This window comes from Limulus polyphemus, unplaced genomic scaffold (assembly GCF_000517525.1).
Source record: "Limulus polyphemus unplaced genomic scaffold, Limulus_polyphemus-2.1.2 Scaffold263, whole genome shotgun sequence".
Lineage (NCBI taxonomy): Eukaryota > Metazoa > Arthropoda > Merostomata > Xiphosura > Limulidae > Limulus > Limulus polyphemus.
The window spans coordinates 550,465-569,596 of record NW_013665873.1 but is presented as its reverse complement, the minus strand read 5'-3'; the positions used below and the strand labels follow the sequence as shown (position 1 = coordinate 569,596).

Here is a 19,132-nt window from a genome sequence, read left to right as displayed (position 1 = left end):
TAAATAAATAAATAAATAAAAACGTTGTAATGTCATTATTTGTGTTTATTGTAACTATATCTGGTGATTTAATTTGCTAAATTAATCCTGTGCCAAATTTCACTGTTTGAAATAATAATATAATTCATAATTAGTTAAATTACTTGTTATTACAAACTGTTACTGCTGCACTTTGTAAAAAAACATTTAAAATTATTCCTGCTGTCAGAATTCTGGGAGTGATTACTCCTTACAGAAAAAAATTAACTGCAGTACTACTGAGTTACATTCAAAATTTAATCAAACAACTTTACTATCAATGTATGTCAATGAAATTAACATAATGTATGTTATAACTTGAAGTTTTATGTATCTAAGTTTTAATTCCTCTATTTCACAAGAAACCTTTAAAAAAATGCTTAAACTTCACTTTTGTTTCAATGTAATGCATGAATGTTCAAAAATCCAAACTTCTGGTTGGTTACTTGCTTTATTGGTGCAAACCAACAAGGCTATCTGTACCAAACAACCAGTATAAAAGAAAAGTTTAAAAGCTAAACAAAAACCAAAAATTAACTAAAAAACTTAAATAGAATGAAAAAGATTAATGGCACATAAAAAGCTAAAAACATGATCATTATGGTTAGTTTCACCATTACCAATGACAATGTCCAATGTCAGGTATAAACCTCGAGATGAAACATGTCAGAAATGTTGCTGCCATTCCCAGTTGTAACAAAGTGACTTCAGTGTCACAAATGCCACACATTGGCAGATCAGTCCCACATAAAAGACAATGATGAGTTAAAAAGCTGTGCCAATATGCAGCCTCCCCTTGATTCTTACAGAAACTACACAGCAAAACACCAACATTAGGTTTGATTGGGAAAAGCTTGTTATAAATTTGCTCACTGCAAATAAACTGGTAGTAAATTTAATCAAAGGTTCCTCCTGGCTATTATCTCTGACCAGATGGGTATGGGCTCTGCACCAAACAAATAATAAAAATGCTAGAAGTAAAAGACTAGAAAATGTAAAAAGAAAACAAGCTAAAATCAAAACAATGCCCAATGGCCCATGAAAATCTAAAATCACAGGCAAGCAGGACAGTATCACCATCACTAATGACACTGTTTAACGTCAAAGGTAAACTCTTAGAAAAGACATGTCTGAAATGGTGCAGTTGCTCACAGACATAAACACGACATGAAAGTAAAATGTGGCCAATTGAATCTTGAATGTCACAAAGGCCCCAAATTGGCAGATCAGTCACACATAAAATAAAGCCCTAAATGTGCTGCCAACTGGCACGAAGCCGTGTCTTGATCACAGGACTATAGTCTGCATACAGGACAGGCACAGCTGTGACAATACCAGAGCAGATGGATTTAGCTGCAGTGTCATCAAGTTCATTCCCTATAATACTGACATGGCAAGGTATCCAAGAAAAACTGGAGAGAAACAGATAACAGTCATTTCTGAATATCTAAGAGAACAGGGTGAGAACTCACCTTAAGAGATTTCAAGGCCAGTAGAGAGCTAAGAGAGTCGGTGTAGATAGTACAGTTAGTGTACTGCTGAGCTTCTATGTGATCTATGGTGAGAGAAATGGCATACAACCCGGAAATGAACACAGAAACTGTAAAGAGGATCCTGTGAGCAACCACCAAACCACAATAAACCCCGATAGAGCCCACAGAGTCACCTAATTTCAAACCATACATAAAAATAGTAATCGAAGAACAGTTTGAAAGACATTCAGCAAAGAGATGATGGTACTTCCAATTGAGGTTAATAAGCCATGGAGGGATGGGTTGATCATCAGATTCAGCAACATAATCCAATGACAGACCCAACTCAGCCAGCTGCACCTGAATACAAAGGTCAAAAGGAGGAATGGCAGAGCCCCAATGCTCAATGAGCAATCCTCATCGATGGAGGAAGACACAGCCCCAGATGGGATGCCATGGTAAGGACCGAAGCTTGGTAGCTTAAAGTGAGGAAAGTTACAAAAGTCTGAGGTAAAGAGGCAGTTCATAGGACTCTGGACTTGTTAAATGTGGAAAGCCTCTGGGCAGAGTCAAAGCCCCAAATGATGTACAGGGTCCAACATCTTCAAGGCAGAGGCATTGGCAGAACCAGAAACCCATGGACAGGCTTGGAATGTATCAGGGCACAACAGATCTTCAACACAGAATATTGATCCACTCCCCAAGAGGTGGGAGAGAGAAAGCAAAGGATGTTTAGTGCTCTTGTACACTTTGACACAAAGCTGCTTAATGTGAGGAATAAAGGTAAGCTCACAGTGAAAGATAAGTCCCAGGAACTTAGTCTCAGATACAATATGAAGAACATCACCACTGAGATGGAACTCCAGATCAGGATGCATACCCTGCTGGTAGCAAAAATTTACATGAACAGTTTTATAGGAAGAGAAAGTGAAACAGTTTTCCCCAGCCCACACCAACAACTAATTGTGAGCAGTCTGAAGCTGCCACTCAATAAACCTCATATTCTACGACCAACAAAAAATAGGAAAATGATTGACATAGAGGTTGTTGGCAAGATTAAGAGGAATTTGTTTACTGATAGCATTGATCTTAATACTGAAAAATGCAACACTCAAGACACAGCCTTGAGGGACTTCAAACTCCTGTGTGAAGGAACGAGAGAGGGTCGAACCCACACAAACTTGGAAACTGCAGTTAAGTGAAAGTTACAAATGAAAATGGGCAAGTGGCCACACAACCCATAGGAGTAAAAGTCCTGTGATATTCCACACCTTCACACAGTGTCATAAGCTTTCTCAAGATTAAAGAAAATTGAAACAAGATGCTCTCTTATGAGGAAGGCTTCCCTGATGGAGGTTTCAAGATGAAACAAGTATGAGGGGTATGAACCACCACAATTGACACAGTGAGGGTCCAATTGACAAACAGTTCATGTGGTTGGTCAAATTGTCTGAGCCCATGTTGAGAGAGCTAAGTACTTTTTTAAAGGTTTCTTTTGAAATAGAGGAATTAAAACTTAGATATCATAAAACCTCAACTATATCATACATTATGATGTTAATTTCATTGACATACAATGATAGTAAAGTTCTTTAATGAAATTTTGAATGTATCTCAGTGACTTGCAAAGAAAGGAATTTAGAGGTACCTGTTGCAAAAGGGTTAATGTCACATGTATTTCTGATAATGAATCTAGTACAAGTCATTAGACTTACCAATAATTATAAAAACAAATTCCATAAAGCTTCCATATCTAGGCCTTGGTACATTATACTATTAATAAACAAGCTACTTTAGTCTTTTTACAAGTTACGTGAAGGAAAATGTTACTTACAGCCGATCGTATCCTTACACTTTGTATTTTTCCAAACTGTTTAAAAAGTGTCTTTATAGCCTGTAAAAAGCAAAAAAACTTTTAAATAGGATCAATGTTGGATTGAAAAACGTAATTCTATTTGTTATTTTTTTCCTACATTAGCCATTAGTTGTTCATTATACTAGAAGCATTTTAAAATTGATAAACATTACAAAATAAGTAACTAACAGCTTAGCAAACATAGGTAAAAAATTCACTTTCCAATGGCTCAAAGGGAAAAGGCATGAAGGACAATACTAAGATTCCAATTTGGTAAGAGAACTGAAACTAGTTGGGGGAGAACAAAGAAGGAGAAAGGACTTAAACAAAAGAGAAAAGACAGGAGAAGATAAAATATGGAGAAAACAGGAAATACAAAAAGTATTGGATAATGCAGCATTATAGCCTGCAATGGTAGAAATTGATAAACCATTGTCAAAGAGCCAAGAGGAAAAAGTTGGAAAGATTGGGAACAATTGGTTGAGAAGGGGAGAAGCCATGACACAGAGACCAATGATGAAAAACATGCCATTTATGCTGATAAACAAGCAAAGAAGAATAACAAACAGAATGAGAAAGAAAGAAGGCTATCTGCAAATAATCCGGACCTCCTCACAATGGATCAAAACCCACACATGAAGATGTAATGTGGATATTGTTGGATGAGCAAGGTGGGAATGAGGTTGCCAGAGAAGAGTTTGGTAAAGAGGAAGCAGCAGGGGAGGAGATAATTGAAGGATGTTCAAGAGTGGAAACCATGGCTGGGTTAGCCAAAATGGAGAAATGAGAAGGACCCGACACAGGGTGGTGTAAATAAGTGAAAGAACTCAGGGAAGAAGGTAGACATAAAAAAAAAAGATTGGACCAATCCTGACTAAAAATCAAGAGCTGAAGGATGTGGAAAAGGTGACCAGCACAGAGAATTAGTTTCTTATTGAGATGGGTGACAGGTGCATCCAGAAGGGAAGTATCACAGGAAGGAAATGATCTAATACCTTACAAACAGCCAGGAGCTCCAAATGATTGATATGTAGAGATGAATCGACCACAGACCAATGACCAACAATCTCCTTAAAATCGAAATACTTCCCTACCTATCACAGATGCATCCATAAAAGAGATGAAGAACGGAACATGGAGGAGGAGGAAGAGGAATGCCAGTCATGGGTTCCTGAGAAAGGTTCCATTGATTGTGCAGCACCCATTGAAGAGAACACGTGTGCATGACCCATAAACCCAAGGGATGAGAGATTTCATGGAAGCCAAGTCCCCAAACGAGAGAGAGAGAGAACATCACGTGCATGGAGAGAAGAATTCCTGGCCTTGGATACCAAACACTCCATATCCCTCAAACACAAAGGAGAAGGCTGGGCCTTGCCGAGATGGTTGTTAAAAAATAACCCCAAATGAATAAGGGATCTCCTACAGAAAAAGATAGGTATGGTTGCAAGAGGTTTGTTGGGAAGGAGCCAAAAGATACTAGTCATATATGTAATGGTGAAACTGCAGTCCCAGTTTGTGAATATGATGGGTAGTCTTCGACAACATGACAAAAGACATATGGAGCTGACACCAGCCCTAATGGTAGAACACGGAATTGAAACATCCAACCTCCATGGACAAACTGAATGTGATGTCTGGAGAAATGGGAATATGAAAGTAAGCATCTGAGATGTTGACCTTAGTCATCCAAAGACTTGGAGTCAATGGTCATCTGAGGTTGAGAAAAGAGTCTATGGTGAAATGAGGGAGGTCAATGAAGTAGTTTAGGTTCAAGAGATTAATAACTTGATGCCAGTTCTAGGGGACAACAAAAAGATGGGAATAAAACCCTGGAGAATGGAGAAACACCTGTTCGATAGTGTTCTTCAGCAAAAGAAGAGAATCAAAACTACCTTTGAAAAATGCTGACAACACAGTATTTCCCAAGGAGGAGGAAAAGAAAAAGGAACTGGAGGTAGTGAAGGACAAGAGGAATAATTAAGAATCAGACCATCTGCCAACATCTGAAGAACTCAAGAAACTGCAGCAAAAGAATGCCACAGATGAGCAAATTGTGTCATCTGTGTCTTCACTGAGCTGAACGTAAGAGGTTGTCACAGAGAATACTGACATTTTAAAAAGTGACAATGGGAGTTCTAATGACTAGAAACTGAAACACTGGAAGGTGGTATAGGTAGAGGAGAGAAAGCTGGAGGTTGAGGAATAGGAACAGGAAAGGATTAAGAAAGTTAGGAAACAAGAGAAAAAATTGAGGAATGTTGGGCATCATCTCCACAGAAGTCTCTCTGTGGCTTTGCGCTCTACACCTTCGTCTGAGGATATTTTAGCCTTGGTTAGTTCGGAGTTGGAATCGTATGTGTGGCCTATAGTGTCTCCTGAGCCAAAGGCAGATCTCCCTTTCCCTGGTAACCTGTTCCTGTGGACGAAGACTTGGACAGCCTTTTTCATCTCCTGTTTTTTGTGGCTATTCTCTGTCTATTCCTTTGGATTTCCCTCATCCTTCATCGACATGATATCTAAAGTTTATTACTTTTTGTCACTTTTCCCTTTCTTCTAAATGCTGGCCCGACATTTGATCATTTTGTCCCCACCCCCCTCCCCAGATATTTGCATCCATACATACCAATTCCTTTCTCAACTTTGTGCTGGTGCCAGCATGCCTTGTCTCCCACATATGGCAAACATGCATGTTTTAGCTTACCATAAGTTTGAATTTCCTTTTCTTGATTCTCGGTCAATGAAACCACTGTTTCAGGCATGGGCTCAGATCCTTCTGCTAACCTTTACTTTCTCCCTCCCCAGATCTCTTGTCTTTGTTTTACTCTGACAACCCTCTTATGTTATCTTTCATCTATTCATCTCCTTTCTGAAGCTACCCATTTTTCCTCTGAGGTTTTTTTGGCAGAAACACGTTCTCTTTTTTTCTCCACATTGGCATGTTTGTTTTGTTTAGCTTTGTCACTCCATATGTGGTTGCTTTGTTGTTGGATCTCCATGGCAGGATGCCCTTTTTTTATGTGTGTTTGGCTGCTTCTTATCTGCTTGACCTTTGTCTGGCTCCTTTTCTAAACCAGTCTGAGATGTTCTTGATTTTTTTAGTGTTAAGTCTGGTAGGATTAGTTGTAGAAGGATTCATACCAGAAGCAGTAGTTGTTACATTAAACTGTGAGTTCATAATGGGAAAAAGAAAGAAAAACTTTTCACAACCAAACGACAATAATTCAATGATGAAGAACCCACTTTGAGACTAATAATGCTTGGAGACGGCTTGAATGGGTAATGAAGAAAAACTTTAATATAAGTTTAACATAACAGCAAATGTACAACATTTTGACAAGGTTTTGTCATCATCAGGTACAAAACATTAAAATTGTCAAAAGGTTAAAATTAAAGCAAAATATGCAATGTAAGGAACCAAAAAATTGCACGAGTGCACTTATGAATGCCAAATCGAAAGGTGATGAGTGTAACCTCTGTTATAGAGGTAGTCAGCTGTGCTAGGAGGGTGTGTTGCATGCTACAACTCAGCAGACCACGCGGAATCCCACGAATTTTGATGGGAGCCTCAAAGCTAGTGGTGAGCAAAAATTTACCCATATAAAGGGCAGTACAAATCAAGGAAAGCTATTATGCAAGTATAGGTAAGGTATCATATCGGAATAAATGTTCCCAATTATTACTATTTTTGGATTTACATGAAACCTTATAAAATGGAATTTCTAAGGTTGTCAAGAGTTATTATACACTTCATTAGCCAATTACTTTTTTTAATATCTGAACTGTATATTATATAATAAAGAAAAAACAACAAAGTAAAAACAGTGATAAACTGTAAAAATTTCTAAGTAAATGTATGTTTAATAAGTGTTTTACTATAAACATATTTCTATTTTCAAGAAAAAATAAAATTTAAACTAATTGTTGATTAAAATTTAACTTTCTTAATATTTCAACGAAAAATAAGCTTCACTCTGCTACAAAAATGTTGGAGGAATTACACGGCTTTAGTTTAAAATTTTCATCCAATTCTAATACGAAGTAATTAATCAATGGAAATGCTTCTAAAACGAGAAGAATATAGTAATACAACATTCACAAATTCTAAAATAAAACTATTCAATTTTATTTTGCTCTATTAGCAATGGTTCATATTTTGTAAAAGACACAAGTTACTGAAGTACAAACTTTGCTCTCAGCAGTGATTGGAAGGTTTCCGACAAAAACTGTACGCATGTCTTTCTCAGAATCATCCTCTCTTTTTTTCTTAGGTGATGGTTCCTCATTCTGCTTCTGTTCTTTCACTCTTTTCCTCTTTATGCTTACTGTGTCACTTGCACCAAATAATTCTTCTTCCCTAAGTGTAAAAAACTAATAATGATCTACACTACACATTATAAAGTAATAAACAACAAAACATAACAGAAATCAAATGTCATTTTTACTTTTCTTAATTATAAATTAACTCACCAAAACTTGAAATATAAATATTAACACCAAATAGTTACTATATCTTTAAAGTAAAAGCTGGTCACATTATTCAATTTTTTGAATTAACCATACATTTTTAAAGAAACTACTGGAAAACATTAAAATTAGATATGTCACACCTGTACTTAACTATGGAATATCTTTCATTGTAGTGATACAAATTATGTCTATAAAATATTATTTTCTGGAAATATTCCCATAGATATCGGATGTCTAAATAAATGTGTAATAACTTATAGAAACTAAAAACTAATTATTATTTTTAACAAAAATACATTAACCAATAGTTCCAGGAAACTAGGTCAATTTTATGTACTGTCCAATGTTTTGGTTTATGTCTTTAATAAATAAGGACACCTTACTACACACATATTAAACAACAACTTAGTCATAAAGCTTATCTACAACATTAGTGAACATTTTGCTAGAATGTTGGGCAATAGATGAAATTAAAGTAGTTTTCTCAAGTTACTGATAATTTATTTACACAAATATGGTCTTGTATTCCAGAATGCAACAAACTTTAAAATGAAATCACTCTTCATGTTTAAACAAACACAATTACAAGTACACGTGTCTTTATATTCTACTGAAATTTACCTTTTTAATACTAAGTCTGATGTCCTTAGAACACTTTGGTCACACGTCTGATTGTCCTTTATCCTGCATTCCTGAAGTCAGAGAGAAAATTTAGAACATTTTATTTTAAATACATTGATGCATAAAATTTTATTTCATTTAAAATACCCTTTACCATTTCCAAGCAAAAAACAGTACACATGTATTGGTAATTTATAAAAAAAAAATTGCAAGTATTGCAGAAATTATTTAAATACAAACTTTGGTCAAGTGGACATTTTCAATAATCACTAATTGTTAGGTTTTCTGGCAAAAGACAAACATTTATGACAGTGAGGGCTTGAAATTTACATTCTTCGTGTGTTTATATATATTGGTCAAATTAGTTACTTTCAAGAATGTGATATCTAAAAATAAATCAGATTATTAGTGATGCACTGATGTATCGGTACTGACATTATTGGCCATTTTGCCAACATATTGGTATTGGTAAATTTTTGACCGATACTGCTGATACTTTATATAAATACTATTTAAATATTCCCAAGATAATGCTACCAAAAACTATGAGGAACTCTATAGAATATTGTCTGAAATCTAATCTAGACATATAACCTGATTAAAAATTAACTATTAGAACTATTAACCATATCTGCATTTAAAAAATTAAACACATATACATTTAGACTATGCAAAACAATTGATCAAGCAAGGTTAAAAACTACTAGTTTGGTCTTGTCAGTACCCTACCTGCTTTCTTGTTTATGCTACTTCACAATAGATATGGCTCATGTTTGTTTACATTTGCTCACGATAATGGCACTGATGTTTCATGAATCATTATAATGTTTGGCCAGTAGTAACCCATTCTCATTGGAATATCATATCCTGGAACCCAGAATGTGGAATACGGAGTGCATCAAAGAAAATTTTTCATATTCCATATTTTGAGTTCCAGGATAATTGTGGTCAATGAAAATCCCCTATAACATATTTCATAAAACTTTTTGGATTACGACAATTTTTAAAGCAAAATACATTGTTTTTGAAAAGAATTTAAAATCTGAAAGTTAGAAAAAGTGTCAATAACTGTACTTATTAATTGTGTTTAATGTTATTGCTCAAATAACCTATATTTGAATGATCATAATTGTTTTAGAGCAGAAATCTTAGTACATGACTACATGGTGAATTAGGCTTAAGCCTAGATACCTTAATGAAAACAAGTCAAATAATTGACAATGTAATTATATATTGTCATACGCCTGGTTTTAAGCTGTGATTATTGCATCTTATTTTTAGGTTCTTCTTATGCATGGATATAGTTTTAAATTTTAGGCCTTAGCCTAGCCTCTCCTAATGTGGTTGACCTGTTGCCGTTTCCCTGTCTCCTTGGTTTGGCATTAGAGTGACTAGTTTATAATCCTGTATAGGCTTCCAAGGTTAGGCCAATGAAGTATAGAATTACAATGATTTAAATTTCATTAAGTCTAAATCATCTTGGCCTAAGTAGCTGTGGTACCTATGACCTATCTAATTTAAATTTCCATCATTACAACATTGGAAGTCACACGACGCTGGGAGCATGCGCACTGGAGTTTCTAGAAGAACCATGACTTATCGAGACACCCTCTTTTTTAGTATATAACCTAGCAAAGAAAGCCAATGATAGAGAGATAGATATGCAGATAGATTGAAGATATAGATAATTGAGTCAAGCGAACAGTAGGCACCATAAGTAAAGTGTATGAACCACTGTGATTTATAGTGTGTGTTATAAAGGTTGTTAAGTTTAACTTCACACTTAACAACAAACAAATTGTTACGACAGCGGAAGTCACGTGATGCTGGTAACATGTGATGAGTGTCTAGAAGATTCAGGAAGAGGCTAGTGCATTCTAGATGCCCTCTATTCTTGTATATAAGTGCGACAAATAAAGCGAGACAATTAATCGGAATTTAACTCGCAGATAGAGAGATTGAAGATATAGACACAGATAGTTGAGTCAAGTGGGCAGTGGTAGGCAGCGTAAGTAAAGCGCGTGAATAGTTGTGAATTATAGCGTGTGTTTAAGTTAAGGTGACTGTGAAAATTCTGTGTATTACAAAGTTGTATTGAGAAAGAATAAACTAGTTTTAATTAAGAAAGGACTGGTATCGCTGAAGTTCCCCGGAAAGAATTTATACAGAAAATTAACAAACGACCAGATACGTAACATTATAACCTTATATAGGGTACTGGAGTAGCGAGTTTCATTTTCATAATAATATTAATAGAAGTTATTATTTTTTTGCACAACTTTCCATTAGTATAAGCTAGTAATCACTAGCCCCTAAAATATAAACAAAAGGCTTCTTTTTTTTTCTTTCATCAACAAATAATCAAATATATTATGGGCTATTTTCCAAAAGTATTTCCTACAAGGTGATATATAGGCCTAAGCAGTCCTAATTTGTTAATTTCATCTATAATAACCAGTAGTTATAAGAACAGTGTTGTTTAGATGTATTTTTAAAGTGAAGAGAGATGCATCAAAAGTATATTGCAAACTATGCAATGCAGAGTTATCAAGAGGTGGTCAAACTGAAAAAACTCATAATACTGCCAACTTACAGAAACATATCTTAAGTAAGCATAAAGCAGATTATAATAAAAGAGCTGAAACTGCTTGAAGAGGAGAAAGAAAAATTGAAAAAGTAAAGTAAAAAATCATTTGGCCCATATTAAATCTTTAAAAAGCAATGGTAATGTAACTAAAGGGAAGAAGTCTGAACACAATGAAGCTTGTACCAGTACTCAATACATTACTGAGGAAAGTCTAGCTTTAAAAACATTTGGGACATTAATCACTTCTAGGCAAAGGAGCTATACTATGCCACTGGTGAATTATAGCTGTAGATTGCCAGCTATATTCAATAGTTGATGATACTGACTTTACAAGGTTAATGAAGAAAGCAAGACCAAATTATGAAATGCCAAGTAGGAAATATTATTTAGAGAAAGTAGTTCCTAGCATACATACATACTCCAGTAAGAAATAAAGTAAAAGAAATAGTACATGACTATGAAAGTACCAGTTTCACAACTGACATTTGGACAGCCTCAACAGCAAGCTCTTTCATTAGTTTGAAAGGAAGCTGTTTGTCAAAACATTTGAACAAAAAACAGTAGTGCTAAGAGTAATGCCTTTTCCAAGTTCTCATTCTACAGCACATATTACTGAAATGATTTTAAAAGCAATTGATTTTCACTTGATTATCCGAGACAATGGTGCAAATATGGTTAAACTGGTTAATGAAACAGGCTACGATTCCATTCCCTGCTTTTTGCACTCACAACTTGTGATAAATTACTGTATATTTCAACAAAGAATATAAAAGATTTAATTGCTAATTGCAAACAAATTACTGGTCATTTCAATCATTCAAACACTGCTTATACTAAACTAAAAGAGTTGCAAAAGTAGCATAATGTTTCTGAGCATAAGCTTATCCAGGATGTTTCAACCAGATAGAGTAGCACTTACTTCTTGTTAAAAGGATTATTTGAGCAGGAAATTGGTATAAGCAATTACTGTTTAGAAACTCCAAATCTCCCTGTGCTGGATGCTAATAAATTGAACTTAATAGGAAAGCTAGTTACTCTTCTAAACATCTCCTGTAAAGCAACTTTGAAGCTCAGCCACAGAAATATAATTTTTGCAATTATTCCTATCCAAAGCAGATATAGAAGGAAAATTTGGAGGCTTAGGGAGTACTATTGCATCTGTAAGAACTTCTGCAACCCATAATGATATATTTATTACACCAGTGATAAAAATATGATATTAGCTACTTTTCTTGAACCTAGGTACAAAGCTATCTTTTTTGAAAATATACATGATGAGTCATCAAAAACAAATTTGGTTAATTTACAATCAATGTTGGCTGTAATGACTGAAAAGAAGAAAAGGGAGAATGATTTAATAAGTGCAACTGATAGTCCTTCATTATCAGATGCTGGAGATAATATTCAAGAAGATGATTTAAGTGATCTTGACTCTGATTAATGCTATGATGAAGCTTCTCTCTATCTCAAAATAAAGTCATACTGATCTGATGACGAGGAACCCACTTTGAGACTAATAATGCTTGGAGACGACATGAATGGGTAATAATGGGTACCTGACAAAACCTTGGCAAAATGTTGTACATTTGCTGTTATGTTAAACTTATATTAAAGTTCTTCTTTATTACCCATTCAAGCCGTCTCCAAGTATTAAAAGTCACACAGAATCAGCTGACAATTCCAATTCAAACACTAGCCTGTTGAAATAACTGAAACAACCTCCAAAAGCTCAAGATTTCTTACAACTGTAAAATGTGAAGTAGGTAAGTACATGGCAATGGTAATTCCTTAGATTGGTGGAGGAATTACTAATATATTTTTCGAAAACTGAGTGTAGTTGCTAAGAAGTATCTTTCTGCCCCTCTATTATCTACTGAAAGTGAAAGACTTTTCAGCATTGGCAGAAATATTGATTCACCAAAAACAATTGTCTTTGAATATAGTCAAAATACAGTTTCTTGTAATTATGCTATTTTTTACATACCCTCAGTAAATAAGGCATAGTCTGCAAACATTTAATAACAAAATTGTTTCTTAACCTTATCTGAAATAAATAAAATCATAATGAGAAACATAATAATGAGCACTAAAAATCAGTATCATTATCACCTAAAATTTTGGTATCAGTAGATCACTACGTTAGATATAATTTTACTTCTCATGATGTTTTTAACATGTTTTAAAATATTTCATGTCAAAGCTCATTAGTAATTAGTATAATAAGAATTAATCACTTTAAACATGTATCCACCTTCTGGAGTTGGAGATCTTTTGAAATCTCTTGTTTTCTTGTTGCTTGTAGTGAAGAGTTTGAACTCTTTGCTGATGGATGTTTTTCAAAAAGTTTCTTCAGGTTATTATTTTTCTTAGATTTTTTGGGGGATCCAGATAACAACTCAGCAACTTGGCCAACTTCATAATCTGGTTCAGAGGCCATAACTAACAAGAGAATGGAACAATTAGCACAGTGGTAAATTGTCAGCAAGTTTTATTATTACATAAAATAAGGAAGTTTTAGACCTCACACTATAAAATTTATAAGCACTTGCTTATTCATTAAGTACAAAAAGTGACTTTGGATCTTTATGGTGAAAACTCATTAAGCAGCTTTTCTAAACAGTTCTTTCTTGTGTTAAATGTGGGCAAGAACGTTCGAGTATGATGTCTGTGTAATATGACAGATCACCAAATATACTTCAAATGTCATAGTAGGTTTTTAAAAATTACATATCGTGAATTTGATGGATAGCCAACAATTGCTTACGTCTTCCAAATTATGGTGACAAATGAGACAATAAATATTCTCTACAAATGTTGCTCACACACTCCAATTCAGATGGTTTGTTTTGGTTAGCCTATGGCTGGTCTAAACGAATATTCAGTTGACTGTCATTATACATACAGGAAAAAATGACAGAGAAAACAAACAACTTCTACTTAGTCATTTTATCATGTATAGTGTAAGAACTCCAGCTGTTAAGTCCAGTTGAGACACACATGTTGAAAAACAAAGGAGTATGCAATGGCATTCATGGCACACTAATTTTTGCATACAAGCAAAACTTTTACCCAATTGTATATACAGTTTTGCATTAATGTGACCCCTGTAACTCAATCAGTGGGTAAACAATTAATCTGAGGCACATAAGAGATAAGTTTGCAAGTAGTAAGGCAAACAGGATTTTATGTTGTAAAATAGAAGAACCAAATAAACATTCAAGAAAGCCATTAGTTCATTCTATTTTGTGCTGGATAGACCTCACTTGGAATAATGTGTTCAGCTTTAGTCACTTTATTCAGAGAAGAGCTACCATGATAATTCCAAGATTAGAAACATATCACATTGGATTAGGAAATTTCTTGCTATGTCTTAACTGGAGAGAAAAATGGTTTGTGAAGGCATGGCTTAGGTTTTATATTATAGTTAGAAATTTGGATTCCATAAATCCAGTTATGTTTTCATAATGAAATTTGCAGGCTGTTAGAATACAGAACAGACGATGTGAAAAAAAAAAAGTGAAGAACCAGTTAAAGCAATGTTCTTTGTCTAACAGAATGCTCAACAACTTAAAAATATGGAAGTGTTTGCTTTCTAATGTGGTAGAAGCTGACAAAATTCAAAGAGTTGAGCTCCATGATACCTAAATGAATGCATTCAACTCTGACACAAAATTTTCAGAAAGTAGAAAAAATTAAACGTGTTGTAGTTCTTACACATATTATAAAAATACAGAAAAATCTACATTCTATCAATTTAATTTTGGTTGATTTTAATACATTCCAAAGGAAAACATTGGTAACCAAGTTTTCCATAATTTTTCAACAATAATAATACAGCACTCGGCTAACAAAAAATATTTTGTTTAATATCCTTTATGTACAAAATTTTTAAACGATTAGCAGCCTACGTCAATCAGCAACCAAATATAAAGGTCATAACTAGAAGAGTTAATTGTTTGCTTTACTTCTTTATTTACTGTTCTATGTTTTAGGGAAAATAAGTTTAAGAACTTATTTCAAAATAGCAATAATCTATATACATACATAATGTATAATATTTGAAATGTGACTGTATTTTACAAAATACTAGTCCACTAAAACACAGCCAACACAAGTTACTTTGTACAGACCAAAGGTCAGTTTTATGCTAGTTGATAATGGTAACATGAGTGCACATGAGTAACGTCATTGTAAGTTCTGTATTGTTAGCCAGGCATGGGTGAAAGGTCAATATAATAAAAATAATAAATACATATAAATGTATAATGTTATGAGATTTAAGCTATTTCATCTAAACATATATGTTTTCGTGTTATAAGTTGTGTTCATTCTAGAAAGAAAGATAATTTATGTTTATTTCCTAATTTTTTAAGGTGGTTGCGAGATCATTCAAATCTACCAAACCCGTACAGAGATAACAGATAAAATATAAGGTTTTTTCTTAAGAAATGTTTGATAACTATCCAGACATTATGAAGATTTCGCATGTGAAATTTTTAATCTTAAAATGAAAATTACTTTGCATGAGAGAAACATTGCTTTACAAACCTTACGACTTAATGAAAAAACTTGATATTTTGCATATGAAAGCATTGTAATGTTTACTGATAATCTGCCAAATTTCATTAACATTTGCTTACTAATTTAAAAGTTATAGCATGAAAACTATAACAAGCACAAAATGGTTACGAGGTCATCACATTGACCAACCTCGTATTGAAAGAGTTAAGATAGCCTCCATTTTCTCTCCCAACTTACCAATTCTAGAAACAAATTACACATCTACACTATTATTACTAACTTCCTTAAAAGTGCATGACACTTTTGAGTTCTCAACTAAAATCCACTCCTTGCACTACATTCTACAAACTGTGTGTCCTTCACACTCATCGTTATTCTTATTCTTAACCACTGAAGTCTGGAAATTAATATTCAAAACTAAACACAATAAATACTCAGTCTATTGACCACACCATAAAGCCTAACATTGAAGAACTAAATACTACACTATTTTATTGGTACTTTATCTTCAAACTGAAATAACTAAGTTGGCAAATAACTAGTCTTTAAATATCTATTTAATAATAAAACTTATTTAGCTTGTTTCATAACTCATCAATAAACTAAACTAGATAAAGTAACAGTGCATTCACTAACCCTAATCTAACATCAGTTTGTAATACTTATGCCACTAAGACCCAATTTAAAAGTTTAATCCTACTAATAATATCTATAAATCTTATTCATAATATATCTTGTTATTTCAAAAAGTAACACAAAATTACAATAAATAATACTTATCAGATCATTACAATAATTCAATACTCCAAAAATTTCAAGAGCTTAGCTTTCAAACATGACGATCTTCATTCTTCTTTTCATAGCCAATTTTTTTCAATCATCTCTTACAACAGATTCCAGTATCTTGCTAACAAAGTCTTCTTACAACAACTTTAATCTTTACACCTGCTTAAAGTTTCCTAACAAAATGAAGGACTCCTTTATAAACTAATGCTCAATTTCTATCTTTAATATAGGTGCAAATTTAATAAATTACCTCTTTTATCCATTACTTGATGTTTATTTGTGAAATGGTTAGTAGCATTTCCTTCAATTTAATGCTTCAAATAGACAATATCTATCTCTTGCTCTTACTCCTTTCAAGCTTTGAAATAGGCCTTTTTTACCCACGCTACTTAAACCTAGGATTACTGACGGGAGGTCCATGTGGATCAGCTGACCTTTTAAGCACTTTAAAACTACATGCTTTATACACAGAGTTGATTGTAGGTTCATAATTTTGTTACTCATAAGGTCCCTAATGATGAGCAAGTTATACAAAAAAGGTAAACATAACTACTAGTACTATCAGTATCAAACCCATTTTGTTATCACTACTGGAGTCCTCTATGTATTTTTCACAAAAATGCATGCTCTGACTCAATTTTCTGTCAGTTATTTACAAATTACATTGAGAATTGTAACACTAACAGGCAAAAAGTGACTCAATATGATGCAATATGTGAACCCAAAAGTAGTGAACAGTACCTAAGCATTTCATCTGAGTCCAATGAGGATTAATAGTAATACACACAAACACCAACTGAATTAGAATTAGATGTAATAATTAGCATGCACCATAAAGAAAGTTTTTTTTATATTTTTGTTTTGTATCAAGAGTTTTACAAACATTTTACTTTCATTAATAACTTATGGTTAGTTCTAATCATAAGCTAAGATTTTCATCATCTCATGCCTACTCTATGAAGTCAAGATAATCTTAATCATCGTCTTTTAATACTAACTCAGTAACTGGTACAGGAATATTTATAAAATATTTCACGTGATACTCAAAAATATAAAAGAGCAAAAATAATTTAAAAATAAAAGAAAAACACGGCCTATATCAGACTGTTTTCTGTATGGCTTTTCCAATTTCTTTTATAAGCCAACAGTGGCGACAAACATTAAAACAAAGGCATTGTAGCGCTAGTGTATATTCTAATTTCAAGACTTCCCTTACAAGTTACATTATGATTAACTTTATTAAGCTTAGCCCTTACGACGTTATGTTATGTATTTGCAAGTTGAAATTATTTTTCGTTTGGGTTAAATAATATTTTTTTAAAATTAATAACGTTAAGGTTAGCTGTAATATCACCAGTTATTTCATTTCTATTTGGAATCCAATGTTTTAAACCGCATTTCCCTCCACTGTCAGTGACAGAAATTCAGTTCAGCCAGAGTAAATCAGAAATGCAAATCCTAAACCTTCTTTCATTTGTTCAAAAACGACAAAAGTCAAAACATTCTCTACTTCTACTTTCTAGGTAGATAGATACGATAAATGTCAAACTTTAAATCATAACATTGATATTTTACAATATTTTGTTTACAAGAATGACTGTAGTATAACAAAAGCATGCCTACCGTTATTATAATAAAAGTTAACGATAATAACAACGTCCTAAAAACTTTCTTCCGTTTCGCACCCCACGTTTCATGTCTCTCTCTATCTATTATCGAGCTACGCCATCTCGTAGGTGTAAAGGAAGTAATAATATTATTACAATTAATATATTTTATCAAAAGAAGATGATCTTCCCATACTGATGGATAAGTCACTCAAACCAACGAAGCAGTGTTCTATTGCTAGTAGTAAAGCCAATAGAATTTTAATTTGTATTTATTACAACTTACAATAGGTAGTTAAATCTCTTTACAAATCACTAATTAGGCTTCACTTTGATTATCTGTACAGTTTTGGTCTCCTAATCTAATGTGGATCAGAGGGTCATTGGCTTACACCCATTACAGCAAGAAAAAAAAATCGTCCTAAGCACCCTGGGGTCGTGTATACTTCATAAAAGTGACAGTAAAATCCCACTATTCGACTACAGTAACCAAAGAATGGGCGGTGGATGGTGTTGATTAGTTGTATTCCTTCTGGTCTGTCAGTTCAAAATTAGGGACTGCTAACTCAGACAACCCTTGAGCAGCTTTGGTCGAATATTATATGAAAACAAACAAACAAAATTTCTAAGGTTAAAACTTATCCATTGCACTCTGGATAAGTAGGTTTCTGCCACTACTCCTAACTGGGGTAGATGAGGTGTGTTACTCTTGGTAGTAGAAGATTGTATTCATGCTTTCTTTTGCATTAAAAAATAATATTTATATAGTTCTTTTAATATAATACAATTATGCGTGTGCTAAAAAATTAATTATCGCGAGAAAAAAGAATGGAATGTTATGAACGTCTAATTTTTGTATTTTTAGTTTGTATTTATGGCACAAAAACTACTAAAACTATTTGCTCCAATTTCTAATTTTGAACTACTGATCAGAGTGAAAGCGGCCAGTCAACAGCACCTACCACCCACCACCTACACTTTGGGATTGACTATCACTCTAATAATACACCCATAGCTTAAAGTGTGGAGGGAGATCTATTGAGGTATAACATACATTTAGGCCCGGCTTGTCAATTCTGAAATCCAGAGCTCTACCACAGAACCAATTCGTGCCGTACTTTACTTTTTAAGGACATTTTCAATGTTGCTGTTTTTATTACATATTGTTACGACAGTGGAAGCAATGAGACGCTAG

At 33.7% G+C, this 19,132-nt stretch overlaps 1 protein-coding gene across 2 annotated transcripts in view; it reads right to left on the bottom strand.

Moving 5' to 3' along the window:
• LOC106456844 (RNA-binding protein 34-like) overlaps positions 1-18,062 on the bottom strand; it is a 30,493-nt gene extending 12,431 nt beyond the window's left edge. For both annotated transcript variants that reach the window (XM_013916212.2, XM_013916214.2), the window contains exons 1-5: positions 17,954-18,062; positions 13,275-13,462; positions 8,437-8,507; positions 7,534-7,702; positions 3,325-3,384 (exon numbers count right to left, since the gene is read on the bottom strand). In XM_013916212.2, coding sequence (XP_013771666.1) covers positions 3,325-3,384; positions 7,534-7,702; positions 8,437-8,507; positions 13,275-13,460 — 486 coding nt within the window. In that variant the 5' untranslated portion in view covers positions 13,461-13,462; positions 17,954-18,062. The remainder of the gene's footprint in view (positions 1-3,324; positions 3,385-7,533; positions 7,703-8,436; positions 8,508-13,274; positions 13,463-17,953) is intronic.
• Between the last annotated feature and the right edge of the window lie 1,070 nt (positions 18,063-19,132).